Here is a 27,539-nt window from a genome sequence, read left to right as displayed (position 1 = left end):
ACCAGATCTCCTTCCTTTCATCTGCAACTCCTGCTCTTGTATCGCAGAGGGGCCCTTGTCGACCATGCTCGCAACCTCCATGACCCCGCCACAGCCGTCCTCCAACATGGCCTGCAGTTTGGCCCCAACGACTAACACCCGGTCGACCATCACCTCCCGACCGAAACTCACCCTTCAAACATCCTCCCTACCCTTGACCTTCGGTACTTCCTCCACGGGCCTGTCGCTCTCACTAGTGGCCGGCTCGACCGCATCCCCCACCGTCCGGAATACCTTCAAGAATGCCTACGACGTGACTGCGCCCGTCTCCGCCACGGCCTCCCCCTCGTCCAAGTTCCCCAGTCACCGGTTCAGCAAGCCCTCGTCACCGTACACCACCCACAACCCGTACCAACTACCCATGGGGGTGCGCAGCATCCTGCGCAACTCCCCGCTCGAGCCCAGCTGCCGTCGCCGGTCCACCTCGGTGGCTACCAACGGCACGACCGGCGCTCCCGCCACGAGGCGGGTGTTTTTCCCGGCCAAGAAGCAAGTCAGCTACCGCTACCCGTTGGAGGAGGAAATTCAAAATGTCCAATACACCGCGCGCCACTCGGATCTCCACGACGTGGAGGAAGAGCGGCCGAAACAAAGCACAAGCACAAGCACACCCAGCGAGGATTCCGATTCCACGGCAAGCAACCTATCGTCGTCATCCGACACAAACACCTCTGACGACGAACCCCCACGCACATCCCAGCACAACCTACTGTCACCCGTGGAACGGAAGAAGCGAAAACACCAAAAGGCCGAACGGCAGGTCCGCGCGGTCGCCTTGCGAGAGAAGCTGGGGGACATGACGCCACAGACGCCGGTGCGCAAACGCGCCAAGCGGCGCTGCGAATGGCGCTGGACGTTAGGCCCGTTGGAGAACCGGGACAGTCCACTGCCTCCTCCCATTCCAGAGGAGCCGGCAGCATGCGCAGCCGCGTTGTCCTCGGGATCCGACTCCAGCCCTTCCGACCGGGGCTCCCAACCATCGTCGACAGAGTCATCCCCGTTGCTGAGTGCGACGCCCTCGCACGCCCAATCCAGTCCCAGTTCGTCAGTCGCATTTGAGCTGGAAGGCACCGACGAGTCCATGAAGATCACGACTCACGAACCGCAACGCCCTGATACCGACCTCTCACGATAATCCCCAAGTGACGAACATTTACTACTACTACTACAACAACCTTGATGACTTGGCGCTTCCGATCACGAACCTCATGCATATAGACGGCAGACGAATTCTCTTCACTTCTTCACATTCATTCCACTTCCATCCGGCCCACTCAAGGGTCAGTTTTTTTTTTTCTGTCTTTCCACCCGTGGACACGTGGATTCCATTTGTCTCACATAGGATTGTCTAAGACATTTCCAAGGCGGTGCGGTGCGGGTGGTGCGATGATGTCATTGCCCGACCCGACCCTCAGACCGCCCCCCCTTATATTTCACTTTCTCTATATATATATATAATTCTTTTTTTATTCAATACATACGAACCAATGTCCGCACATGCATGCATGCATGCATGCATGCCAATGACTGTGCAGGATTGATTACAAACTCTCACATCTTTACAGAGTACCGAGTATTTGTATATTTTCTCATCCATTGTCCCCCATTCTGCCATCAAAAAATGACAGCAAATCCCCGGATTAATATAGCAACCAAGTGGAGACGAGACCACCACCATGTACATGATATATACCCCGTTGGTCGAAAGAGATGACCCGTCGCTTGTCCAAATATAGATCCGCTGCAGATGATGCCGAGCCGTAAGACAAGAAACTGCCAATGACGCTATCCCGCAGGCAGCACCTTTCTGGGGGGGAAACCAGCCCTTGCTGCGTGCGGCTCTTTGGTATTACTATCGAACCCTGTTTGGGGGAAGGTTTCGAAGCGTATTCGTATATGCCCAGAGAGAATATTCGATTCCTAGACTACCGATCTGTATTTGACACGCAGGTGGGTGTATGTGTATGTGTATGTGGTCCTATTGTCTACGAGGAAAGACTTTACCTGATGAAGATATAGGACAAGGTTCCAGGAAAGTATCTCCTCTCCCTGATATTTTGGGCTGTGCTGTCCATATAATCCCTTGGGCTCTTGTACCGTCCACTGTACTATGTAAAAGGATGGTTTGGGCTGCCTGGACCCGTGGGGGGAATAATGCTTCCAACCGATAGATGGTGTGGGTCGACCTACCGGTACTGTGCGCCACGGGCTTTTCTGGAAATAGTAGGTGTAGTTAGTCGATATACTACCGTGCTCCTCCGTACCGGACTCCCTACTGCATGTCCCGTAGTAGACGTAGTAGAAGTTGGTACTGGACTAAGGGACGTGATGTGACACACCGCGGCTGGACGAGCTGAGGGCGATGGGATGAAGGTTCAATAGTCTACCTTTCGGATATGACAGTCAAACTTATATCGATATCGATGGTTTTGGTGTCAACTGATGTTGTTGGGGAACGAAGTACCGTTATGGTGGATATTGTGGGTGCAGTAAGGGGGTTGAAGGGCGGGGGGAGGTGCCATCGGTGGGTGATGTATTAATAGAACTAACTGTACAGTACGGTAGACTCTTGAATGTGCATGTATAGTACATACTGTACGGAGTACTTCGAGGCAGGTTTCACTTGCATGAGGGTAAATCGGTAAAGGAGGAAAGGTGGACATGCTTGACTACTAGGTACATACTGTGTGTAGATGTTTGGTGAGAGATTTCTCTGCCCCGAGGCTGCGAGGCTGCGAGGCACACGGTCATCGCTCCTGTCTACCCACTATTATGAAGCCTGGTGCTGGTCCAGTATCTACAGACTTCACTGCGTACCTACCTTCGATCTGAGAGCTGGACAGAGATAATCCATAATCGTGTTCTCATTGATAATACCCATCCCATAACTCCATACTTGACGTGCCTAAGTAGTATACACCGAAAGACAAAAGAAGTAGAATCATGTACAAGACAACACCGCACCGCTAATTACCCGTCTCGGTCTCGATGTCCGGCTCGCGACCTGACAAATCCCCCGTGAACTTCATCTTCATCTTGCGCAGAGCATACTTGGTCTCGTCGCGCGCGAACACCGCGTTGCGGACGGGGCGCCACTGCATCATCCCCCGCTGCTGGCGCTGTTCGCTGCGCTGCTCGGCCTTGCGGAGGACCTCGTTGGTGCCGGAGCGACTGGGCCCGCTGCTTGCACTGGCCGTCGCGGTGGTGTTGGTGGTGTTGTCGGACGAGAGACGGAGGTTGCTGTTGACGTCGAAGTCGTCGTCGTGGTTGCTGTTGTTGCCCAGCGCGCGTTGCTGCGGTTGCGGTTGCAGGGAGTTGTTGATCTCGTGGGCCCCCTCGTCATCGGATTCGCTCTCAGAGGAAGAGGAACTGTCGGGGTGAGTCTTGGTTTTCTCCTCCGCGTGCATGGTCCCGTAGGCGGTCGCCTCGACGCGCGGGGGGTTGTGCGGATCGTGCGGCGGGGCCTCCCTGCCCGGCTCAGCGACCTGTTTGCCGTGCTCGTTGAGGTAGGCGCTGGGGTCGTGGCCGAAGGCGCCGCTCCAGTCGTACCCTTGCTTGTCGAGCCAGCGCTTGCGCTCGCGGGGGTCCGCGTGCTTGAGGATGTCGCGGCCGTCCAGGAGGGACTGCTCGTGCAACTCTTCCACTTCTTCGGGTACCGAGGCGGAGATGTGCGGCGAGCGCACTCCCTCGGCGATGCACGCCTCCCACGTCTCGAAGGTCTCGCGCGAGTTGCTGTCGACCACAAACCGCTCGTGCGAGTCGTCGATGCCCGGCGTGAAGCGGCCGGTGAAGCGCAGGCGGCCGATCTCGTGGAGGTCTTCAAGCCCGGGCGACTTCTTCGCCTCCCAGTTTTGCTCGGTGATGTAGTTCTGCGTGAGCCGCTTGCCGTTCTTGGTCGACCAGATAGGAATGTCGATCTCCGTGTTTTCGTTGTCCACCAGGTGCTGCAGCCAGAAGACGGCGTATCCGGCGGCGTGGTGCTTCTTTTGGGCGTGGAATTCGAAGACCACAGGAGAGCGGTAGCGATGTTTGACTGGAAGGCGGAGGCTGCGGCGGAAGTTCTCGTCTGAAAGGTCGAAGGTGAGGTTGTTGTTCTCGTCGACGGAGCAGACGTGCTTGGTGATCTTGCCGCTGCTGCCACCGGTGCGGAGCTTGATCTTGCAGCGTTGATTGAAGTTCACAGTGGTGAGCTTCTCGGAGACGAACTCGAAGGTGCCCACGTCCCAGCCTAGCATCTGAGGTGGGAGGCGAGTTTCGACGGAGCGGAACAGGATGGAGATGCGGATGCGTCCAAATCCGATTCCACCATCGAGAGGATACCATCTGGTGACTTGCGAGCTGGTTTGAAGGAGGTCGGAGATCTTAAGAGGCACGACGCCCAGGATGGGATCGTGCTGGCGGTAGCGCTGGTCGCGGACACCGACAGTCACAAATGCAGACCGCCAGTCACGAATAAATCGCTCGGTTCCGGCGTTGAAAATGGGCTTAGAGCTCAAGGCTTTGGCGCGCGTGCGGTAGACCTGGGAGTTTCTTAGTACTGTGCACTGTGCTTTAGGATAAACAGGACGGTGGGAAGCCTACCAGCTCGTCGTTGAGAATAATCTTGCAATAGCTTGTGGGCAGGTGACTGCCCTCTTCCTCTGTCTGGTCGCCATACGGTTTGGCTGGCTCGTACTCGCGACCCTTGCGGTTACCCTCGCTACCCTTGACATTGTTGATCTCGAGGTTGACGATCTGGTGGACGATAATGCTAATGATACCGCTGGGCCACAAAGGATCAGGAGGAGTGTGAGTAATGGCGTCCTCCTCCTCGCTGCTAATGACGCCCTTTTCGTCCTGGAACTCTTGAACATCTCTGAATTGCTCGGGAAGGTCCTTCTTCTTGCCGTCGGTGCGCAGCTCAGCCCTGAGCTTCGGTTTGCCGAAGAAGCCCACTTCCCAGTGCAGCTCTCCCGGCATCTCACTGCCTTCGTTAAGACCTTGTAGCTTGGACACCTGCGCATACATCTTGCCAGGATGCTGGATCATCTTCCGAATCGGGAGTTCCACCTTGCCGACGATGTCATCAGCAGTCGTGCGGTCCGAGTCCCAGAGTTCAACGCTCAGGCTTTCATCTGCCTTGATAAGCTCAGGAGTAACCAACAAGGCGGCAGTTTCTTCCCAGATTGGGTTCAGGTCGTCCGTGATCACCCGAGTGCAGTACATGGGCTTGCCGTACTTCGAGAACGACAGGTTGATATAGGGGTCGCTGCCACCACCGTAGCTGCCACGCCGATCCTGCTTGCTCAGACCGATTGCCCGGTGAATGCGCACCCACATGACACCCAGAGTCTGCGTCTCCTTGACAATATCATCGCCCTTGAGCAGCATGCTAAGATCCATGGTCATAGACTTGGGGGCTGCGAACAGACCGGCGGCTGTGGCAATGGCATAGTTGACGAAGTTGGAGATCAAGGGCAAGTTGAGAATGTTCACTCCTCCTTTAACCATTGGCATACATCCAGCCTTGACGTGTGGGAGGCCAACCAAGCTGAACGTCACGTCCTTCACAAAAGGAGCCTCGGGCATCATCTGGAATCTCGCACGCACAGTGCCCACCAACTCAGTCAATTCTACAAAGACGGGGAACGGGACTCCAAAGAGGCCTTTGACTCCGAGGTAGAACACAATCTGCATGTGCATGTTGCGCGCCTTGGACGAGGTAGTCTGACCACTTGGTTTGGCATGGTAGGCAAAGGATGCTTCGATATTGTAATAGTCGCCGCCCTCCTCTGCGGCGGCAGCTTCCTGGGGATCTTTGTTCTTAACGTTCTCCTCGTGCACTTGTTCCTTGAGTTGCTTCACATGGTCATCGGGCAGTGCGCGAAGACTCAGGATCCGGATGGGGTTGTTGCCCTGGTCGATTTCTGCGATGCGGACGTTCTCGACCACCCCCGGCGCCGAAGCTTGCATAATATCTTCAATGGTGTCGGCGACGGGAGATAGCATTTCGGGATTGATCAACCCCCAGAACACCCCAAGGAACGAGTTCAGCCATTCCACGGATTCCGGAAGAAGGTTGGCGGTCGCCTGGTTCCCTCGAGTCAGTACATCCACTTGACATATTACAGATGCGAATGTTCTCGTACCATTTGACCCCGAATCTGCTCACTGCTCCATTCCATTTCCCGACCACTGCGAATCACCTCCTGCACCCACAGCCAGACACCGCTCGCGATGCAGAAACTGAGGGGAAGTAGACCCCAGAGCGATCCATTGAATATCCGGCCCAGGAAGACAATCCCCGCCACTATACCGAGACATAGTCCAATTCCTCGTCTTTCCAGCTGATCAAACATCGGCTTGTAGGTCACTGTGGGGGTGGGGTGGAACAGAACGTTGGTTTTCTCGCCATGGATAGGAACGTCGGAAGTGGTGCCCTCTGCGATGGGATCTGGTGGTGCGGTGATATCCTGGTTCTCTTTGTATTGTGAAAGGCTCTGGTCGGGCGCCGTTTTGACCTCCTGCACCCGTATCAGTAATTGCATCCTCCGCTGCATTGGAGTGTAACTCACCGTTGGCTTTCCGAGGTTGGCATTAGGGACTACGAGCTGTAACCGAAGTTAGAAAGACATTTCCTTACCCTTGCTGACGTGGAGGGGAGACATACCTTGGGATCTTTCACCGCATCCATTGAGTCTTCATCCAAGTCTTCCACCTCAATCTCCTTGCCCGTGGTTGGATCGGTGACCATGCGCGTCTTTCCGGTAGTCTCCCGGGGCTTATGAGGCATCTCCTGGTTCTGAGCCTCGCGCTCCCGCTTCCTGGCCGCCAGGGTTTCTTCATGGGCTTTGCGTTCCTGCTTGTCATGCTCTAAACGGTCCATGAAGTGGCTGATGGTCGGGACTGGATTGCCACCGCTCCAGTGTTCACCCATGCGATGGGTTTTGGGAGATTCCCTCCCGCTGGTAGCCTGGGCCATGGTCGCGTGTCTTTCTTTTGCTGTTGTGTGCTCTATTGGATGGAATCGCGGATCAATCAGGGATTGTGGACAAGATAAGAGGAGGGTGGTTCCAGGCTATCATCCCCCAGCTTGTTCCAGCTAGGACCTGTAGGTGATTGAACTCAGAGAAGAGAATATAGTGTCAAAATGCAATGAGGAATAAGAGAAACCAAGGTAAAATCAACGAAGAGTAATCGGCGGTGGTGAAGAGGTGAAGAGGTGAAGTCACCTTCGTGCTGCACTACGTCATAGTGGAGAGAAGCAGCCAAGGCCGATCAGCCAATCGACTGAAGACGCGTCCAGGCATATGCTGGATATTTGGGGAAAGGCCAGCCTTACTACCCACCTTCCCAGGGATCCAGATCAATCTCCATTCACTGTGGTGGCAGTGATTGACAGCTCTTTTACCTTGGTTGTTTACCTGGAAGTCTCTCTTGCTCCGTCATGGCTCGCGGCGGAAGGCTTGGCTTGGCGCGCGAGCGGACTGCCTCCGGTCGAGTAGTAGAGAACGATCGAGTGGCTTGATTAGAACTCATTGTACTGTACTACGAGAGTGAGAGCGCGTTCTGAGGTCCCATGTCTGCTACAGCGCGATAATGGGGATTAAAGCATAGAGCATAGAGCATAGAGCATAGAGCATAGAGCATAAAGAGGCGATAGGAAATGACAAGGATGCCTCTGCTCGTGCATTGTCCCGGACAGACAACATGATGTGATGTCACTTCCCGCTTGCTCTCCCTGTGCTGACATCGGATCAACATCATTTTCACCATCTCTCTGTCCTACCCATTGCATACACGAATTGGTGGCTTGATATTACTTGGCACTTGGGTCATGGAATGTTGTGAGTTTGGTGCAAGGGTGAGTGCGTCCAAATGCGAGTGCCGCAGTCCACGGGTGGTTGCATGCTGATTGCCTGTATCAGCGTAGGGAGCGGTTATCACTATGGTAGGTCTGGATCGTTCAGGCACTTGCTCGATCTAAGCCCTGTAGATATTGCCAGGCCCTATGGATATTGTCGAGAAGAGCTCGCGAGTCGATGTTGTAATATTTCCGAGCGACAAGTAGGTTAGCAGCACTCCGTAGTCTTCATGTCGTGTCGCTTTTTGCCCTTGACAAGCTTGGCCATGGTTCTTGAATTCTCTGCGGCTTCGAACCCATCCATAGAACGTGTGTATTCCAGTTCAATGCTCATAAATTAGCCGTCGAAGAGAATAAACCGCCGTCTGCAGGTCAATTCTTCGTAATGATCAAGGTGCAGTGGACGGAGGTATTGGTCGAAACCACCTCAGGGAAGGCGGCCGAGTGAGTCGGGCTCCACCGCCCGCCAATGAGACTGCCGCTTCTACGGCGCCGACGTGACCTCTCGGCTTCCATCATCATTCAACTTCAACCAACCTTTTGGTATACGCCATCCTCGACTCGCTCTTGGGTTTCCGTTCCTACCTCAGTACTCCAGGACTACTACGACTGTACACGAGAAGCAAGACAATTTGACACATCCTCACCAAGTCAACCGGACATACGACCAAATCGGAAAAACAAACGCTCAACGATCACCCACAAAAACAACAATCATAACCACTCCACAACACCTCCTATTTGCAGTGTTTCAGCCCGTCTCAAAATGTCCTCTGCAGCCGAGGAGTCCCCGGCTCAGCGAGCTGCTCGCCTGCGTCGTGAGCGTCGCGAAGCCAAGATCAAGGAAGGAGGTGCCGCTCGTCTCGAGAAGATCACCAGTTTGAGTGGACGACCCCCCGCCAGTGGTATGTAGCTGTTTACCACCGCCACATCTTACCCATGGGTTTCAACACACCGGCAAAGGACATAGCTAACTCTCCCCAGTCCACGAGGAACCCTCATCATCGCCCAGCCCGCAACCCGAATTCCTATCACAACACACCGCACCGCCGCCACCAGCACCAGTCTTTCCCACCACAGCCCCAACCCCGGCCCAATCCCAAACCAACCCTCCTACCTTCCCCGACCACTCCCAGGCAGAGTCCGAACTCGATCCCGAGACCCTCCAAGCCCAACAAGAACTCTTCCGTGCTCTGCTCCGCCAACCGGCGCCCTCCCCCAACCCACAACAGCAACTCCGCGGTCCCGGCGGCGCTGCCGCCCCCAACCCAGCCGGCGACCTGCTCGGCCTCGACGCCCAAGACCCGACGCTCAAGCTCCTCAACTCCCTCATGGCCTCCAGCTCCGGCGGCGGCGGCAGCGGCAACCCCCTCGAGAACCTCAACCTGGCGGACCTTGGCCTCGGCGACGGCAAGGAATCCTCCACCGACTTGCTCACCAACCTGGGCCTGCCGCCGTTCCTGGCCAACCTGATCGGCAACGCCATGCGCAAGAAGACGGACGCCGAGAAGCGCGAGATCATGATCTGGAAGGTGGTTCACTTGGTCTTCGCCGCCGTCGCGGGGCTGTACCTGCTCTTCGTGCTGGGGTCGGCCGTGAGCGTGTACGGGCGGGCGCCGCCGGCGCCGGCGACGGCCCGGGATCCGTTCACGGTGTTCATGACCGGGGAGGTGGTGTTGACTGGGGCGCGGGCGCTGTTGCGGTCGCGGGAGCAGGGGGGTGGGTTCGGGTTGGGGATGGGCGTGCAGCTGGTGCGGGACGTGATGCGGGACGGGAGCTTGGTGGTGTTTGTGTTTGGGTTGGCGTCGTGGTGGTATGGAGAGCGATTGGTCTGAGCTACTCGTTATGTGTTACAAGACCTTCTGGGATATAGGCTAGGATGAACTGTAGAACTGCGGATTGTCTGTATACACGTGTGATTTCTTTCAATGGTTAACGATTGATATCGCACGCGTAGTGAATATCGTAAACATAAGCCTTATGCGAGCAACACCGCGAAAGCAACAACCACAGACCGGCCTCGCTAGTGGCTATCCCCCTAACCACGCTGTCCACACCTAATCAACTAGGTAGGTACCCATGCTGTAGCGACACTAGCTGCTTAGTGCTTCTACCAGGCCATCAAACCACAGCGCTGCACTCCGTACAATGGAAGTAATGCAAGCACACTGCATCTTGTCCAGAACCCGAACCTCCAACGGCCCACCCACCCAAACCCATGTAATCTAATCTAAACTTCGCCTCCCCCTCCCGCAGGCAAATTTAAGGCATATTGATCCCTCGGCCGGACCTGCACCGGCCACCATCGAACTAAGAATTAGTTCTTACCATGTGCATGTTCCCCTTGTTGCAATTTGCATCCACAGGCTAGAGCATGCACTTTCCACACCTAAGTCTCCCAGACTAGTGCAGTACACCCACCCCTGGAATCCTGGATAGTGGACAATGGACAGCGGACAATCAATGGCGGGAAACAAGACCACCACACTAAAGCCCTAGCCTAGTCGGTGGACGGTGGAGAGGAGCTTAGTTAGTGCCTTTCAAGTTTCGGCGGTGGACAGTGGACGGTGGACAGTGGAGTCGGACACCGGACGACACAGCCGGTCGCGGATTCGGAAGGGGGGGAAGAGAGGGGGGTATAAAGATGATCTTAAGGTCAAGACATGCTTAGTCTGGTACTCAATTACCTAGTTGTGGTGAGCGGAAGCGGATGGTAGAAGCGCAATTTGGCTTAGCTAGCACGCATCGATCGGGACTTGGCCGAAGCAGGCAGGTCCTTTTCTCTCGCGTCAAGATTCCGTTGAGACGGCAGGCAAGAAGAGGATTTTTGACGTGGCATGGTGGCAGGCAGGCAGTGGGTGGGTTAAGTTTGGGGTTTTCCTGTCAAATTGTCTGTCTCCAATCTCCAGCCAGTGTGGGAGTCCGTGCTGGGGACTAAGGAGGTGGCGATCATTTCAGTTGCTAGCTGCGTAGTATCAAGTAGGATCCGGTGGAGGATTTAGCCATGCATAAGTTTTGTACTACTGCTCTGCGATATGTGTTGTATAGACGGGTGTCTTGGACTGTATCACGAGTGTGTCGTAGGTTGGGTTTATCGGCTAATCTTCGATATACTCCTGCGGTGCGGTTTGTGGTGTACGAATACTGTTCGTTTGTCTGCACGCCCCCCCCCCCCCCCCTTGTGACGGAAGGAGTATTCTTTTATGCGCAATTCTTGGAATTCGCAGTATGATTCAGACTAGAAGACTATCGTGTCGGTATGACCGTAGCACAGTCGACCGGATTGGCTATTTTAGGTCTAGAGACACCCGACTTCACCATCGGTATATGATACAAGATCATAAACATGTCGCTGTCCGGAAGTATGGGTATAGTACTGTTAAGTATCTGTTAAGCGAAAGCCAATGGTGTTTGATAAAAGATAGTTCTTGAGACTCATATTATCCAGTGTCTTGAAGTAGGCTCATGTTTAACTTAGGGCTTGACTAGATAATCAACACATAGTCGTGCACAATTTAATGTGGTCACATGACTCGACTGTGCGTCTTGACGCTCATCTTCTCCTGCGTTGCTTCTGAAGCAATTAGGGACCAGCTTGGAATCGCTCAGGGCACGCACTTTTGTGCTCTCCCCACGCTCCGGGGCTGCCCAGTGAGTCAAAAGCACCGTCAGTCCGGGCCTACTGTAGTACAGCGGAAAGAGAAAGTTGGCAATGCGTGTGATTCCCGCAGAGGTCCAGGTCAACGTGGGTTTCCTTAATCTGGATTCGACCTACTTTCATGGATGCCTGAGACTCGCCATTAGAGTCACTACCCTTGACTCTAGTGGCACTTCTGTCGAGACATATATCAGGTGACTTTGGAACGAAGTTGGGTGATTATCTCAAAAGAACAGAACACGCAGCCGGGCACTCCACGACCAGGGGATGTTCAAGTAACTTAGCGGCGGCGGCGGCACCTCAGGCCGAATTCGGAAAGAGAAGCCACCCACTGACCACCCGGAGTGGTTCCGCCAAGATTTTATATGCAGTTGTCGTGATGAAAACGCTCTGGTTTATGCTTGGTGCTGCTGATCATGGCGGTACCGTTCTTTTCTGATTGTATTGTTTAGCCGTGCTAGCTGGTGAGTGGCACTGTGACACCCGCTGGACCCTCAGTGGATGGGGGAAGCGACGACGATTTGGACGACGGACAGAGAGTAGCATGAAATGTGGGTAGCGGCCGTCGGAGCTGAGCGAAATGGCTCATGCTCAAATCCGCAACCGGTTGCCAAACACCATGCCGATATTGAAATTTGATGGGAGGACTGGGGAGGACTCAACTGCAGATTATCGAGGTTAACTGTCAATTATGAAGTAGTAGAAAAGGAAAGGGGGAATCAGAACGGAAGAAACGAAATGAGGGTTAGTCCGGGATCAATAGTGGCCAGTCAAAGATGAGCTGGGTTGAGCGCGTTCACCGACCGACCGACCATCCCCAGAGTCGCATAGTTTCTTTCCCACCACGCGCCGCCGTTCCTGAAAGCACCCTCCCACGGTCAAACAGAGTTGCCGTCAGTCATCGCAATAAACGTTGCCAGTATAGAAGATGATCAGGGCCCTCTCCCCGGTTATTCGGTTCAGAGATCTCCTGTCCTCCGCCCGAAGGTACTGCGACAGAGCCAGGGCCACGGAGACAAGGAGAGCGCCCCATAAAATAGCCGAACCGAAAGGCAATGGCCGCGATCGACCCGAGAGCACTACTATTGTATCATGTATGATGTATGATGTATGGCAGATACCAATTGGCCTGAATGGCTGATCGACACGGGCAACCTGTGCGCCTGAAGGTCATTGTCCTGATAACGCCTACCTAGGTTATCGTCGAGCACTGTCCAAGGGAACCACGGAGCACTGCCTCGGCAAGTGGACAAGCAGTGGTTCGTATAGTTCTTCCCCCCGCAGGGGATTGGTGTGACATGATATACAGATCATGCTTGAGATCGGCCAGCCTCAAACACACGTGTTGGTTATCGCCTTACATCCTCCCGCTCAAATCATCAACCTTTTTATGATTCACCAACGATAATAAAGTTAGACTTACGCTACCTACCTACTTATGTGTAGTAGGTTAGCCTAGGTGGTAACCGCCTCGTGCTCGGAATATCCGGGGCGGTAGCATTTCCTAGTTGGTCTTTGGTTCTGCCTGTCTTCAAGAGATCCCCCAGGCCGTCCCTCTGTCCGCAAACAGATCCATCTCGGACGGAAGATGCCACCAAAGCGTTCCAGTTCCAAGTGGGCGCAGCGCTCCCCCAACAAACGAAGAGATTACTTTCACCTCAGTAAGGTTTTAGAGTTCAATCCCCCGCACGGCACAAGCGAGCTCTGTTAGTCATGTACGGAATACCCTCCAATCGAGGCCGGGGTGGCGGTTCTTGTGATGTTACCTCCCCGCGCTCTTTCCGCCGACGGGCTGTCTTGGATTGCTGGGCTGCTCAAATGAGCGTTGGGGTTGCCTATACCCTTCGTGTTCGGGGGGCACATTGAACTAGTTATAATAAAGGGAATGGGACCCTGGAAAAACGCAAGTACCCAGCTTCATCGCCATTGGACAATAGCCATACCATCCGCGTGGTTGGAAGCCGACTACAGCAAGGAAAGGAGCTAGTGGGAAGGAATAGATTGAGATGGAAGCGTCGCAATCGACTAGTCCATGCATCCGTGAGCACTGGAATGCGACTTTGAGTCCTGACAGACAGACAGTCAGATCGTCGCTTGCCTTTCCCCGGAGGAACGGAAACCAAAGGCTGTCAAGCCCCGCATGGCCGAGCCCAACCTTTTTGCGGCGGCGTGACCAGACTAACCAGGTTGCTACCTAGTGTCCAAAAAGAGTCAGACCTAAGGAGATTGCATTTTCTGGGTTTTATTGGAAACATGATTGAGGTTGGGGATCGATTGGGGAGGGAGGGAGGGAGGGGCATGGGCGGGAAAAGACTGTGCCTGCTAACTTCTAAGAGCTTTGCTTATCAAGGAGGGGCCCGCATTGGTTTGTTGTTGGAGGATGTTATTAGGGTATCAAGTGCCGGACTTCGTCCACTATACGGAATAGTTTTAGTAGTTCTCCAGTCAACAAGGAAAGGGGAAGGAACAGGAAAACTCCATTGGGACAAGGTCAATGGCATCACCAATTGCAGCAGTGCCGTCGTCGGGTAGGTGGAAGACATGGCAGCTCTCGGATCTTGCTCAAAGCTCATGTTTTTTTGGGGGGGGGGGGGGGGTTTCAGCACCACCATTACCCATGGACCGGTTTGACTTTACGGGGAACGGATGGAGGGAGGGAAGGAAAGAGGGAAAGAGGGAAGAAAGTGGGAGGAGGAGAAGCCGAGCAATGCAATTACACCGGAGTGACAGTACGGTAACTCTGTTCTTGTCTGTCTGTCTCTCTCTCTCTCTCTCTCTTAGTCTACTCTCCCCCACTGTGGGCGCGCGACACCGGGGGAGCGGGACTGACTGACTCTCTCAACAATAATCAATAAAATAATCATAAAATAATAATACTACCATTACCACCACCATCCAAAAGACTCCAACGGACATTCTTAAATATCGGTGCCCCAATCCCTCTAACCCCCGGTCCCTGAAAACAATTGTCTTCCTTCTTTTTCTTCTCTCCCCTCTCTAACTTCTTAATTTCTATCTTCTCCTTCCCTCCTCTCCTCTCCTCTCTTCTCCGGTGTAATCTCCTCATCTCAACGCAACCTCCCCCTACCCCCCTCCCTCCCCCCACCATCCACCAACCAGTGCTGGTGCATATCAGTAAGTCGCCCGCGCAATCTCCGTCTCACGTGCCTGGGCCGATCCTCTTCATTGCGCCGGAGACTGAACTGACTCTGTTCGTTTCCAACCCTCCTTAGAGCCCAGCTTCCCTCGACTCCGAATTACCAGTTGAAATTCCGTTGGGACACACATAACCAATCATAAAACATGGCGGACGGCAGCATCACGCCTCCCAAGCCTTCCGTGGTAAGAAAAAAATCCCCACGCCCACGCCCTGGGCCGAGAAATCTCCGGGTCTCCATCTGCTAATTATTCTGCCATTGGATCTCCAGGTGCTTGAGGCCCACGATGTTGATACTTTCCACGTTCCCCAAGCTTTCCACGAGAAGCACCCCTCCGGTCCCCACTTGAAAGATCTCGACGAATACAAGAAGCTCTACGAAGAGTCGATTCGCAGCCCCAACACTTTCTGGGCTCGCATGGCCCGCGAGCTCCTCACCTTCGAGAGAGATTTCCAGACCGTGCACACCGGTTCCCTAGAGAACGGTGACAGTGCCTGGTTCGTTGAGGGTCGCCTCAATGCTTCCTTCAACTGCGTCGATCGCCATGCCATCAAGAACCCCAACAAGGTCGCCATTATTTACGAGGCCGATGAGCCCAGTGAGGGCCGTACTATCACTTATGGCGAATTGTTGCGTGAAGTTTCCCGAGTTGCTTGGGTCCTGAAGCAGCAGGGCGTTAAGAAGGGTGACACTGTCGCCATTTACCTTCCCATGATTCCTGAAGCTCTCATTGCTTTCCTCGCCTGTGCCCGTATCGGTGCCGTCCACTCCGTTGTCTTCGCCGGCTTCTCCTCCGACTCTCTGCGGGACCGTGTTCTTGACGCCGGTTCCAAGGTCGTCATCACGACTGATGAGGGTAAGCGTGGCGGCAAGGTCATTGGTACCAAGCGCATCGTCGATGAGGCACTGAAGCAGTGCCCCGATGTGACGGGCGTCCTCGTCTACAAGCGCACCGGTGCAGAGGTCCCCTGGACCAAGGGTCGTGATGTCTGGTGGCACGAGGAGGTCGAGAAGTACCCCAACTACTTTGCTCCCGAGTCCATGAGCTCCGAGGATCCTCTTTTCCTGCTCTACACTTCCGGCTCCACTGGCAAGCCCAAGGGTGTCATGCACACGACTGCTGGCTACCTGCTTGGAGCGGCCATGACGGGCAAGTACGTCTTTGACATTCATGATGACGATCGTTACTTCTGCGGTGGTGATGTCGGTTGGATCACCGGCCACACCTATGTGGTGTACGCTCCTCTCCTGCTGGGTTGCTCGACTGTGGTCTTCGAGAGCACCCCCGCCTACCCGAACTTCTCCCGCTACTGGGATGTCATTGAGAAGCATAAGGTCACGCAATTCTACGTGGCCCCCACGGCCCTGCGCTTGTTGAAGCGCGCTGGCGACGAGCACATTCACCACAAGATGGCTCATCTGCGCATTTTGGGATCTGTTGGTGAGCCCATCGCCGCCGAAGTCTGGAAATGGTACTTCGAGGTTGTCGGCAAGGAGCAAGCCCATATCTGTGATGTATGTGCATGTCAATCTGAAGGTGCAATGGCTCTTATGGCTAATCTGTGGCATTATGACAGACTTACTGGCAAACCGAAACCGGCTCGAACGTGATCACACCCTTGGGTGGCATTACGCCGACCAAGCCGGGTAGCGCATCGCTTCCCTTCTTCGGTATCGAGCCCGCTATCATCGACCCTGTTTCCGGAGAGGAGATTTCGGGCAACGACGTAGAGGGTGTGCTTGCCTTCAAGCAGCCCTGGCCCAGCATGGCCCGGACCGTGTGGGGTGCTCACAAGCGCTACATGGATACCTACTTGAATGTCTACAAGGGCTACTACGTGAGTACCTCCAGTCATCGATTTCCATGTGTATCGCTCTACAGTGGCTAACTTGTGGTTATTCAGTTCACCGGAGACGGTGCTGGCCGTGATCACGACGGATACTACTGGATCCGGGGTCGTGTGGATGATGTTGTCAATGTTTCTGGGCACCGTCTGTCCACTGCTGAGATCGAGGCTGCTTTGCTCGAGCACCGTAAGTGATTCAAGACCCCATTTCGAGGACTATATCCTAACATCTGCATAGACATGGTGGCTGAAGCTGCCGTTGTCGGCATTGCCGACGAGCTGACCGGTCAGGCTGTCAATGCCTTCGTGGCTCTCAAGGAGGGTAACGAGACCACCGACCAGGTTCGCAAGGACTTGATCATGCAGGTTCGCCGCTCTATCGGACCGTTCGCTGCCCCTAAGGCCGTCTACGTGGTTGAAGATCTTCCCAAGACTCGCAGTGGTAAGATCATGCGTCGCATTCTGCGCAAGATCCTGAGCGGCGAGGAGGACAGCCTTGGTGACACCTCCACCGTAAGTTTCCTCTCCTTCGTATCGTTCTTCAACTAGCGCTAACGCAAGAACAGCTCTCCGACCCCTCGGTGGTTGATAAAATCATTGCCACTGTGCACGCTTCCCGCGGCAAATAAGTGTTTTATCTTCAGTGAACGATATTAATGAAAGCGAGAGTTGGGAGGACATGTGGCACTGCCATCAGCACAGATGTGGTCTGCATCTGTGCTCCTGAGCTTTATAATGTCTGAAGGCGGAGTTTGATTCTTTTTTCTTGTTATCTTGTGATTCCCATCATGATCAGAACTGCAGCATTCTGATAAGCTGTCGATCTTCTCTACGTATATACCAATGATGAAAGAAGTTTTTCTCGGGTCTCACGGCTGTAAGCTGATAGTATTGTTGTTTTGTGGAGAGTTGTAGTACCTGGTTAATGTACTCAATTATGAAACTACCCACTTATCTGTTTGTCACTTTGTCGTATGTAAGATGGAGAGCTGTACTCTTTTAGCCGTGTGTTCGTTCACAGGCCCGACATTAAATCCTGCCCTTATAGTAGAGACAAATGCAGCACCTGGCTGCTTATTATGCTATGCCTGGGAATCTCGTGGTTAGATAGTGGCTTTTCTAGGTTGAGGGTTCAGTTGAATGCGCTAGGTCTTGTTATTGCAGCCCCCAAAAAAAAGATGCTTTACTTACAGCCTAAACATCTCCGGAAATATATACAGCATCTTGTACTGGTGCGCCATTCAGAGTAGCACTGCACCACGGAACACAAGCATGAAGCAGGCTGGTCTTTTACAGTCACTTCTTTGTCAATTCTATGTCACTGCAGCCTCACATCTTTCGTCTTTAATAACGCCCAGCGTCATCTGGGGAAAACACGAATAGTTGAAGAGAACAATCCTCAGGCAGATATTGCTCATTTTCGGTGGTGGTTTCAGGCCGCCAACGTTCACGTGAGCAATTGGTAATGAGGTGTACTGACTGTCAAAATTACCGGATGATTCTGCCTGGAAGTCAGCGAATTGCCAGCGGAACAGTCCGTACCGGAAACGTAAGCGAGCATGTTACCGCCTGACCGTCGCCGCCTCTTCCCTTTTGCAGCAACCTCTTTCCCGTCACTTCGAACTTCCTCTCCGTCGCGCGCCCTCCTCCTCTTTCGACCAGCTCTCTGGCTTCTTCTCATCGTCGCCTCCCAGTTCAAGGACGCTGAACTGCATCTCCGCTCTTGACGGTGACGCCCCGTCTCTGGCTGGCGAGACATTCTTACCCTGCTGTCCTTCCCACCCCACAAATCACATTTCCTCTTGGGCGCGTCGAGATCTCGGCTTCTCAATCCAACCTTCGAGCTCGTCGCTTCGCACGCTTCGCACGCTTCGCAACGCGCCGTGATCGATTCATCTCCAACGTATCACCGCTATTTCCGGGACCTACGCTCGCATCTAAACGTTGACGTGGACGAGGACTCGGCCTTTCAGTTGGAAAACGTTTCGGAACGGATGAACTCATAAGTCGCAATAACTCAACCTGCAAGATGTTCGGCGGAGGATTCGGACAGAACACTCAGCAGAGTTCCGGCTTCGGATCCGGCAATGCATTTGGTGGAGGCACAACTACTGGTGGAGGTAGGTTTTGATCTGTTGACAAGCTTCGTACCTGCTTCTTTCCCTTCCGTACTCCTGCCTCCTCTCTGGTGTTTTTTTTTGGTTTTTTCTCAACACTGGCTCGGCACTCCCCAATCGACCCAGTAAAGGAATTCAATCTGGCTCGTGCTTTGGACGTCAACCCACGGCAGTTTCACCTCAGACTCATCGACACCTCACCGCCGTGTCGACACTTTTTACTTTCCTTTCCGACGTCAAGTAGCACGGCAGCACTGCAAGAGAAGGGATCGCGGCTTCAGTACAGTCTCTGACAGCATCTCCCACGTCATCTAGGCTTTGGATCTTCACCGTCTCCTGCTTTTGGAGGTGGGAACACATCGGGCGGTGGCCTGTTTGGAAACACTTCCAGTAGCTTCGGTTCCGCTGGAGGTACGTGCTCGACGACTATATTTCCATGGGCTTGGCGATCCTTTCTCTTCCATCTGTACCTTGGGGCGAACCCTGCGGTTTCCTACATATCACCTATCGGGCTGGACTGTAAACACTGCCGCTCTGAAACTGTGGACGACTGGCCTTGTCTCGCGGCCCGGAATCTTCCCTCGAACAGGAATTGTCGATTCCCAGCCGCCTTCTGCCTGCCAAGGACATATGGAACTTAAAACTCGTCACATGCTCTGAGGATATTCGGCTGTAGGCTGCTCGATAGCGTCGCTAACATCACTTCTGCTTTCCTAGGATTCGGCGCCAATACACAGACACAGCCCAACTCCTTGTTCGGTGCGGGGCAGAATCGCACCAGCGGCTTCGGCAGCACTCCGGGACCCAGCACCGGCGGTAGTTTGTTTGGGTCAACCAACACATCGGCTACAACAGGTAATACCGGCTTTGGCGGCTTTGGCTCCGCTGTGAACACCGGCGGTGGCTTTGGCAGCAGTGCTGGAGGTGGTGGACTGTTCGGTGCCAACAAACCTGCCACCGGTTTCGGTAGCACCGCTGGTACTACCGGCTTCGGAGCCAGCGGTGGCGCCAGCACCAGCGGGTTTGGAAGCGGAGCAGCACCGGCTTTTGGTGGTGGTAGCGGTACCGCTTTCAACCAAGCTGTACCTCCCTCCGAAGGCACCGGCAGCACCCCGTTCACTCCCTTTACAGAGAAGGACGCCGCCAGCACCACTACCAATCACTATCAGAGCATCGTGTTCATGCAGCCTTACAGCAAGTATTCGTTCGAAGAGCTTCGGTTAGGCGATTACAACGGAGGCCGTCGCTTCGGCAACGGAAGTGGACAAGCAGGCGCCTTTGGCGCTTCCGCCTTCGGCAGCTCTGGCTTCGGTGGTCAAACTCAATCCACTGGATTTGGAGCTGGAAACACCTCATCACCGTTCGGCGCAAACACAAGTGCCCCGTCGGCCTTCGGCAGCCAGACCCAAACCACAGGCGGCTTTGGCAGTAGTAATACCTCCAATCCGTTGTTCGGAGCTCAGAAGCCTGCCAACACTTTATTCGGCGGCGGAACGCCAGCTGCTGCTGCTGCTACTACGCAGTCGGGCCTGTTCGGCAGTAACACGGCAACATCGGGTGGCTTTGGAAACACTGCCGGGAGCACTGGATTCGGGTCCGGGGGACTGTTCGGCAACAGCGCCAACAACACCCAGCAACAGAACAAATCTCTCTTTGGCGGAGGTAGTACCTCCACCGGCGGGGGCGCATTCGGCGGCTTTGGCGCACAGAACACGAGCGCAGCCTCTCCATTTGGCGGCACCGCAGCTACGTCTTCTCCGTTTGGAGGCCAACAGCAGCAGTCGAGCGGTGGTTTGTTTGGTAGTGGTACCGGCTTTGGCCAGCAAAACCAGGCTCAGAATCAGGCACAGACCCCGAACAAAGGGCTATTTGGTGGATTTGGTGCTAACACACAACAGCAGCAGACGAGCACCCCGAGTCTTTTCGGCGGCAGCAACACCGGCACCGGCACCGGCACCACCGGCACCTCCCTCTTCGGTCAAAACCAGCAGACCCAACAACCTGCGAGCGGCGGTTTGTTCGGAGGCAATACCACCCAACAACCAGCCCAATCGAACTCTCTTTTCGGCGGATCGCAGCAGCAAGGTCAGAAGAGCCTGTTCGGAGGAGGTACGACGGGCACGGGCACGGGCACGGGCACGAGTGCATTTGGAGGGTTCGGCAACACACAGAACCAGCAGACTGGTGGTGGCTCGAGTCTCTTCGGCGGCGGTGCGGCCCAGCAACAGCAGAAGCCGAGTCTCTTCGGTGGAGCTGGAGCCTCGGGCGGCAGTCTCTTCGGAGGCGGCGCAAGTACCGCGGCCCCGGCTGCAACTGGGTCCCTCTTCGGCGGCGGCGCGAGCCAGAACCAACAACCGACTACCCTGGGAGCCTCCAGCCTCTTTGGTGGCAGCCAGTCTCAATCCGCACAGCAGTTGGGTCAACAACCCGCCCCTGGTAGTCTGCAGGCCTCCCTGCTGGAAGGAAATCCCTACGGCAACCAGTCTATCTTCTCTGGTCTGCCAGCACCCAGCGCTGCAAGCCCCGGCCCCTTGGCCACGCCGCTGTCTTCCTCCAACAAGCAGAAGCAACGCACTCCTCTTCCCGTTTACAAGATCACCCCCACCGCCGCAAATCGCCTTCTGACCCCCCCCAAGCGTGGCTACGGTTTTTCATACTCCACATACGGATCTCCTTCGAGCACCGCGAACACTCCAGGCGGACTTGGTGGTAGTGTCCTTGGTGGCAGCATGCGTAGCAGCTTCAATGCTAGCAGCCTGGGCCGCACCAGCTTCAGCAAGAGTCTTTCGACCAGTAACCTACGAAAGACATTTGATCCTGAAGCCGATAGTGTTCTTTCCCCCGGTGCCCTCTCTTCCGGTAGCTCTCGCCTGTCTAGTGGAAGCCTGAAGCGTCTGACTATCGACCGAAGCCTCCGGAATGACTTGTTCACGCGCTCGACCAGTACTCCTCCTCCTGCAGCCATCACTAACGGTGAAGAGACTGCCGCTCCTGTGGACAAGGGAAAGAAGAAGGTCAGCTTTGAATCGTCCTCCGAGGTTGCACAGACTGGCGGGGAGATTGTGCCCGTCGAAACCCAAAGTCCCGAGCCGACTCCCGAGGAGCTGGGATTCCTGCGTTCCGTCCGCAAGAGTGGCACAATCAACGGCGTCAATGGAACCAAGACCCCGGAGATTGCTGCTCGTCCTGAGATGGAGTCCGTGCGCAACAACGATTTGCCCGCTGCCTCGGAGCCTGCGCAACCGACCGCGACCAACGCCGCCCCCAAGCAGCTCTCTTTCATTCCCGGCGGAGATCCGCAGCCTGGAGAGTACTTCATGAAGCCTACTCGCGCCGAGCTTAGCAAGATGAGCCGCGAGCAACTGAAGAAGGTGGTGGGTTTCACCGTGGGACGCGAGAACTGCGGTCAGGTGACTTTCGATGAACCCGTGGATCTGACCACCATCGATCTGGACAATGTCTGCGGCGGTCTTGTCGACATCGGCGTGCGGAAGATCACCGTCTACCCTGACGAAACCATTAAACCTCCTCGGGGTAAGGGCTTGAACGTCCCGTCCATCCTTCGTATCGAAAACTCCTGGCCCCGTGGCCGCGACAAGAAGTCGCCCTCTCCCTTGACGAGTGGCCCGTTGTTCGACAAGCACGTGGACCGGTTGGTCAAGGTGCACAACACCGAGTTCATCGACTACGAAGTGGAAACCGGCACGTGGGTTTTCAAGGTTCCTCATTTCACCACCTATGGTCTTGATTATGATAGTGATGAGGAAGAAGAAGGTGAGAGCCTAAACCAAAGCACTTTGAGTGCTGCTCCTGACACCCCGACTCCGAAGGCCCAAACCCCTGCCAATCACGACAACACCGTGGGCTCGGAGCATCTGTCAGCCTTCTCCACTGACGATTCCTTCCTCGGTTCCGTGGCCGGCGTCGATGACGACACTTTCGATTTCAAAAAGCGTAAGATAGTCCCCGGAGCATTTGGCCACCAGGCGATGGAGACGATGGACGACGAGCACTTGGGCTCGGAAGAGGAGGAAGAAGATTCTTTTTTAGAGGACGGCTCCACGGGTTCAACTATTGAGCAAGACAGCGACGACATCACCGAAAGTATGGAGACTGTCGAGTCTGAAGTTGAATTGGATGAGAGTGAGGAAATGGACATGGCGGGCACATTTCCGGACCTTCATCATACCGTGGAGCGCGACGACACCGCAAGCACCGACACATACATGGAAGACCCCCGGCTGTCGCTGAAGCCTTGGAATACTCCGGCGAAGCCCCGTCTGGATCTAACGGGCGACTGGGCTGCACAGTTGCAGCGAACCATTAGTCCTCGGAAGCAGAACCGGGATGCCCTACGTGAGATCCAGGCGAATGCCTTCAATGAACGCTCTCTGCATGAGGAGACCCAAAAGCAGTCTATCAGCGAAACCAAGCAGAAGGGTTTCGCAACTAGTATTGATCTAATGAATTCCCTATTTCAGCAACCCCGGAGACAACAGACTGCATCGCCTGTGAAAGTACAAGACGCGCGACCTAAAGGTCCTGAGGTATGATTACCCTTCGTTCCCTTCCTTGTTGGATTGTCTTCTGCTTGTTGCCCTGATGCATACTCGTCAATGCAATGTCGCACCGTTGGTGCCTGAAGCAACGCTTCTAACTTCTATCTCTATAGTGGCCCTACCACAAACAGCCCAAGACTTATGCCAGCGAGACCAATGAGTTGAGCGCCGATGACCTTGCCTTCCACTACTCCTTCAAGCCACGCTGGGGACCTTCAAACGCATTGCTTTGTGTACGGAACAACGCCGATTCTGTCGAGGCCGGTCTGAGTTACTGGGAACATAGTCTCACCGTGACCAGCGAAGGACGTGACGTTTCCGTACTAAAGTATAGGAAGCCCAATGAGCCGGTAGCGATGCTGGACGCCCAGCGCGAAATCACGATTATCAAGCCCGTGGATGGAGTAGTGCCCTTTGCTCGCCTGGCCCATGCCGACTTCCATAGATTGGCCGCCACAGCCGCAGGCAGTACATTGGTGGCTGACCAAGAGCGGCTGCTCTGGCAGCTGGCCAACATCCTGTTCAACGATGAGCTTGAAGACGATATCTCTGTCGGCGTGCCCAAGGAGATCCGGTCCCAGTTTTCTCACCGTATTAAGAAAGACCGCCTTACCCGTCTGCTGGAAGAAATTATCCGGCAAAAACAGGCCCAGAAGCTGGGCAAGGTGGGTTCCCCAGAGGAACGGGCTGTCAATCTCCTTTGCGCCCATCGGGTTGACGAGGCGTGCAATGTCCTGCTCTCGAGCCAAAATTTCCACCTCGCCACTCTTGTTTCGCAGATTGGTCGGGATGCCACCGTACGGGAAGATATGGCCAAGCAAATTGACATGTGGCGTCAGAGCAACGCGTACTCGGAGATGTGTGAGCCTGTGCGCGCTCTGTATGAACTGTTGGCGGGCAATGCCCTACGCAGTGAGGGCAAGACTACTGGGGCGCTCGAGGATCGGATTTCTGCATTCACGTTCTCAGAACGATTCGACTTGGACTGGATCCAGGCTTTTGGTCTGCGTCTGTGGTACGGGATCGGTGACGATGAGCCGCTGGAGAATGCCGTCTGCAACTTCGTCGAAGATCTACGTAGTGGTGCTGAAACCGCACTCCCACTACCAGATCCTTCCCAATTCTACCAATCTACCACTGCGCCGGGTCGTGAATCTCCACTGTGGGTGCTGTTGAAGGCCTATGCCGCCACTACGGAGGCAGCCCAGAGAATCGAGTTGGACGGATTGGAGTTTCCAGCCGCCCTGCTGCCCGAGTCGTTGACGGGTGACCGGCTGACCAACCGCCTGTCCTTCCAACTGTGCCATTTCCTCGCCGCGGCCGTTGGGCGCAATGACCAACTCCAGTTCAATGTGGCTCAGATGGATCAGCTCACCTGGGACTATGCATGGGAACTCTTCAACTCGGGTGCCCTTGCACGGAGCATATTCGTCTTCTCTCACCTCTCTCGCGCTTCTGATCGGGAACGAGCCATCAAGGATATTCTGGCTCGAAATGCGCTGTCGCTTCCACACCCGGTCAAAGAGGACGGATCGCCGAACAAGATGTGGAAGTACCTCGTCACAGACTCGCAGATTCCCGAGAATTGGATCTGGGTGGCGAAGGCGCTATATGCGCGCGACACCGGTAATGCTGCACACGAGGTGGACTATTTGGTGCGGGCCAAGAACTGGAACGATGCGCATGCCACCTTCTGTCGCATTGTCGGACCGTCGGCAGTGATTGAAGGTGACTATGCCACACTGGAAACGTTGATCTCAGGCTTTGGTGCCGAACCGGAGCGCAAGGTGCGCGGCTGGGCTCAGGGGGGCGGGATCTACGAGGATTTCCTGCATCTGGCCACGGGGAGAGTAGGCAGGCGAGACCCCGCGCGACTGCATCGGCTGGTGCAGGCATTGGTCCAGCTGGGCGATCAGATTCGGCAGGGTTCTGGCGTGGAAGGCTTGGAGGAGCGAGTTGCGTTCCGGGAGATGAGCCGAGCTGTGGCAGGCTGGACGGCACACGAAGACAGCCAGGTAAGACGGTGTGAGAATTGGGTAATCGAAACAAGACTAATAATGCGTTAGGCCAACGATCTGTCGAGTGTGCTCAGTCTGCCGCTGACGGGCGATGCGCGCCTCACGCAGACGGCGGAAATGAGTCGACGTTACTACGGGGTCATCATGGCTGGAGGGTATTAATTGGATGATGGATGAAGGCACGCATGGCAAAAGTCTCCAGTGGTTGGGGCAGTCGTTGGATTTGATATTGTGTTGTCTGGTCGTTCTTGGATGACCTCTGGTGAAGGGCGTCTTTACTTGTCTTTTTTTCTCTTGTTGCACCCCCCTCTGCTCTCCTCCTCTTCTCCCTCTTCTCTCTCACTTGTTCTCTGTCTCTCCCCCCCCTGTCTTACTCCTATTTGTATCGAAGGGTCGACATCGATGTGCGGCTCTATGTATCCTAGCTGATTTGCTCCTGTCCTTCGACTGCATGTATTTGTGTGTTTCTTTTTCTTTATGCAGTGATCACTTTCATCTTGGGTTCCACATTTTTCGAGAGAGTGCCTCTAAGCTAAGTCATAGTCAGCCACAGCGAATAAATTATCTCGATATGAGGATGTTCTCATCAACTCCCTGGAAATTTCTGACGATATAAAGTATGGCCACATTGGCATGCAAACGGTCCCTTCTCGCAGATGCAGTCTACGACTTGGCTGGCGCAGTACATAAAACAACTATCATCCCGATAGAATAGATACACAAGCTCGCATATGCTTAAACCTGGTAGCACGCAACGAATCCGATGTTATCAGCACACCTAGTCTGAGGTGTCGCCCACCCCCCAAGAGACCAGGGAAAACGGGCGATGGGCTGAGCCGCAGGGGAAAAAGCATCTCAGGAGGCATCGGTGCAACCCCCGCAACCGGCAACCAGCAATCATCTTGAGTGAGTGAGCGAGTGAGTGCGTGAGTGAGTTAGACCAGGAGCGAAGTGCCAACAACAGCGACAAACGCCAAGGGCATGGCGCAGTTAGACACTACTTTCGAGTCTTGAGATAGGATAAACCCAGTCAGTCGGACTACCGTAACATCAGCAGTAGTCCAGGGGTATTGTACTGGTTTGAATGGGATGATATGAAATCCTCCTTCCGTCGGGACGGAGCCCCGTGAACCTTCATTGCACCTGCCCCCTCTCCCTTCCCCATCTCCACCACCTGCCCCCCTCTCGACGTTACCTACCTACCTACCTACCTACATACACAGTGAAAGGGGGAGGTGGTTCTGTGGGATGGGCGTAGTCTAGTTTCGCTGGGCGAGGGTGGAAAGCTGGCGGTGGTGGGATTTGGGGCTGTTGTTGGGGGTTGTGCTGCCCATCTTTTGGGGGTGCTTTTGCGTGAAGATAGTGTGCTGATTGAGAATGATAATACCCCGCAGGATGTGTATAATGGTTGGTTCTGGTCTGGTCTGGGTCTATATACTGGACTCCAGGGAGACTCCAGGGAGAATAGTAGTAGTAGTAGTAGTAGTAGTAGTAGTAGTAGTAGTAGTAGTAGTAGTAGTAGTAGTAGTAGTAGTAGTAGAGTAGTAAATATTAATGTATAGTCTTAAGTTAGGTTTCTAGTATAGCTTGGCTAAGCATTGCAAAAAGCTTTTAGCCAAAACTGAATAAAGGGTTAACTATCGCGTGGGGTGGAAAGGCGTCAGCGTGGCCAGACCACTCACTCCCAAACTGACCTAATATTTCCCCTCTTGTCTTGTATGTGACTGCTGTCACAATCAATCTCAATTGAGGGCAGAGAAAATGCGAGGAGTGGCTGGCTGGTCCGCGTGCTGCCACCCCCCCGCTTTTGGTTGACTACTAGTATGCATGCTACTTCTTTGGGACTATGCCCATTCTGAGAGGATTGTAGATGTGATGAAAATCATGTTTATAGCAAGTACATTGCTGTAAAGTATATAACAACAACCATCAAGACCGCCATCCAAAAAAATCAAGCAGAAGCCCCATCCAACTGGAACCGCAACTCCGACTCCAGCTGCTCTCCCACCATAATTTCCCGCGCCATTGCAACCATCTCCACAAAGGACCCCTTCCCCACGTACCAGTCATACCGCCAGGTATGCCGGGCCGTTTTGCCGGAGATATCACAGGCGATTAAACAGCCACAGAAATAATGGATGTAGTTCCTAACCGCTACGTGTGCCGCCTGCTCATCGAAGGGCCGTCTGGCGGTTCTTGGAAACGAGCTTGCGCTGTCGTGCAGAAGCCTCAGCAACAGGACCTTGTCGACTCCCTCGATGTCGATCTCGAGGTCTCGGTCGGCCATCTTGACGGTGGGG

At 54.5% G+C, this 27,539-nt stretch overlaps 6 protein-coding genes across 6 annotated transcripts; 4 read left to right on the top strand and 2 right to left on the bottom strand.

The window, feature by feature from the left end:
• Positions 1–106: 106 nt before the first annotated feature.
• Positions 107–1,174, top strand: BO86DRAFT_376066 (uncharacterized protein; the record flags this gene model as incomplete). Its single annotated transcript, XM_025670512.1, has 1 exon — positions 107–1,174. One exon carries the CDS (start codon positions 107–109, stop codon positions 1,172–1,174), a length of 1,068 nt encoding a protein of 355 aa, XP_025531632.1.
• A 1,711-nt stretch (positions 1,175–2,885) lies between these two features.
• BO86DRAFT_386037 (C2 domain protein) lies at positions 2,886–7,375 on the bottom strand. The gene is made up of 5 exons (XM_025671246.1): positions 6,689–7,375; positions 6,594–6,629; positions 6,168–6,542; positions 4,621–6,108; positions 2,886–4,559 (listed from the first exon to the last, which is right to left on the bottom strand). The coding sequence occupies exons 1-5, from the start codon at positions 6,998–7,000 to the stop codon at positions 3,006–3,008; spliced, it is 3,765 nt and encodes a 1,254-aa protein (XP_025531631.1). The 5' UTR covers positions 7,001–7,375; the 3' UTR covers positions 2,886–3,005.
• Positions 7,376–8,648: 1,273 nt separating this feature from the next.
• Positions 8,649–9,717, top strand: BO86DRAFT_396024 (uncharacterized protein; the record flags this gene model as incomplete). The annotated part of the gene is made up of 2 exons (XM_025673371.1): positions 8,649–8,787; positions 8,867–9,717. 2 exons carry the CDS (start codon positions 8,649–8,651, stop codon positions 9,715–9,717), a joined length of 990 nt encoding a protein of 329 aa, XP_025531630.1.
• A 4,677-nt stretch (positions 9,718–14,394) lies between these two features.
• BO86DRAFT_386035 (acetate--CoA ligase) lies at positions 14,395–17,411 on the top strand. The gene is made up of 7 exons (XM_025671245.1): positions 14,395–14,675; positions 14,774–14,882; positions 14,969–16,213; positions 16,276–16,536; positions 16,603–16,732; positions 16,784–17,058; positions 17,112–17,411. The coding sequence occupies exons 2-7, from the start codon at positions 14,844–14,846 to the stop codon at positions 17,172–17,174; spliced, it is 2,013 nt and encodes a 670-aa protein (XP_025531629.1). The 5' UTR covers positions 14,395–14,675; positions 14,774–14,843; the 3' UTR covers positions 17,175–17,411.
• Positions 17,412–19,353: 1,942 nt separating this feature from the next.
• On the top strand, positions 19,354–25,546 carry BO86DRAFT_165090 (nucleoporin family protein). The gene is made up of 3 exons (XM_025666459.1): positions 19,354–23,209; positions 23,335–25,236; positions 25,288–25,546. The coding sequence occupies exons 1-3, from the start codon at positions 19,844–19,846 to the stop codon at positions 25,399–25,401; spliced, it is 5,382 nt and encodes a 1,793-aa protein (XP_025531628.1). The 5' UTR covers positions 19,354–19,843; the 3' UTR covers positions 25,402–25,546.
• Positions 25,547–27,190: 1,644 nt separating this feature from the next.
• BO86DRAFT_396021 (uncharacterized protein) lies at positions 27,191–27,526 on the bottom strand (the record flags this gene model as incomplete). The annotated part of the gene is made up of 1 exon (XM_025673370.1): positions 27,191–27,526. One exon carries the CDS (start codon positions 27,524–27,526, stop codon positions 27,191–27,193), a length of 336 nt encoding a protein of 111 aa, XP_025531627.1.
• Between the last annotated feature and the right edge of the window lie 13 nt (positions 27,527–27,539).

The sequence above is a fragment of the Aspergillus japonicus genome (genome assembly GCF_003184785.1).
Source record: "Aspergillus japonicus CBS 114.51 unplaced genomic scaffold BO86scaffold_5, whole genome shotgun sequence".
NCBI lineage: Eukaryota > Fungi > Ascomycota > Eurotiomycetes > Eurotiales > Aspergillaceae > Aspergillus > Aspergillus japonicus.
This window is presented reverse-complemented; position numbering and strand designations above follow the sequence as displayed.

What these genes read in the sequence shown, in the direction of transcription:
- BO86DRAFT_386037 (XM_025671246.1), bottom strand. Translation starts at nt 7,000, where the DNA reads ATGGCCCAGGCTACCAGCGGGAGGGAATCTCCCAAAACCCATCGCATG. An exon ending in AGCAGATTCGGGGTCAAATG is followed by an intron (nt 6,109 to 6,167) that starts GTACGAGAACAT and finishes CGAGGGAACCAG; the next exon opens with GCGACCGCCAACCTTCTTCC. An exon ending in TTATTCTCAACGACGAGCTG is followed by an intron (nt 4,560 to 4,620) that starts GTAGGCTTCCCA and finishes AGAAACTCCCAG; the next exon opens with GTCTACCGCACGCGCGCCAA.
- BO86DRAFT_386035 (XM_025671245.1), top strand. Translation starts at nt 14,844, where the DNA reads ATGGCGGACGGCAGCATCACGCCTCCCAAGCCTTCCGTG. An exon ending in CGCCTCCCAAGCCTTCCGTG is followed by an intron (nt 14,883 to 14,968) that starts GTAAGAAAAAAA and finishes TTGGATCTCCAG; the next exon opens with GTGCTTGAGGCCCACGATGT. An exon ending in GCCTTGGTGACACCTCCACC is followed by an intron (nt 17,059 to 17,111) that starts GTAAGTTTCCTC and finishes ACGCAAGAACAG; the next exon opens with CTCTCCGACCCCTCGGTGGT.
- BO86DRAFT_165090 (XM_025666459.1), top strand. Translation starts at nt 19,844, where the DNA reads ATGCAGCCTTACAGCAAGTATTCGTTCGAAGAGCTTCGGTTAGGCGAT. An exon ending in CGCGACCTAAAGGTCCTGAG is followed by an intron (nt 23,210 to 23,334) that starts GTATGATTACCC and finishes CTATCTCTATAG; the next exon opens with TGGCCCTACCACAAACAGCC. An exon ending in CGGCACACGAAGACAGCCAG is followed by an intron (nt 25,237 to 25,287) that starts GTAAGACGGTGT and finishes ATAATGCGTTAG; the next exon opens with GCCAACGATCTGTCGAGTGT.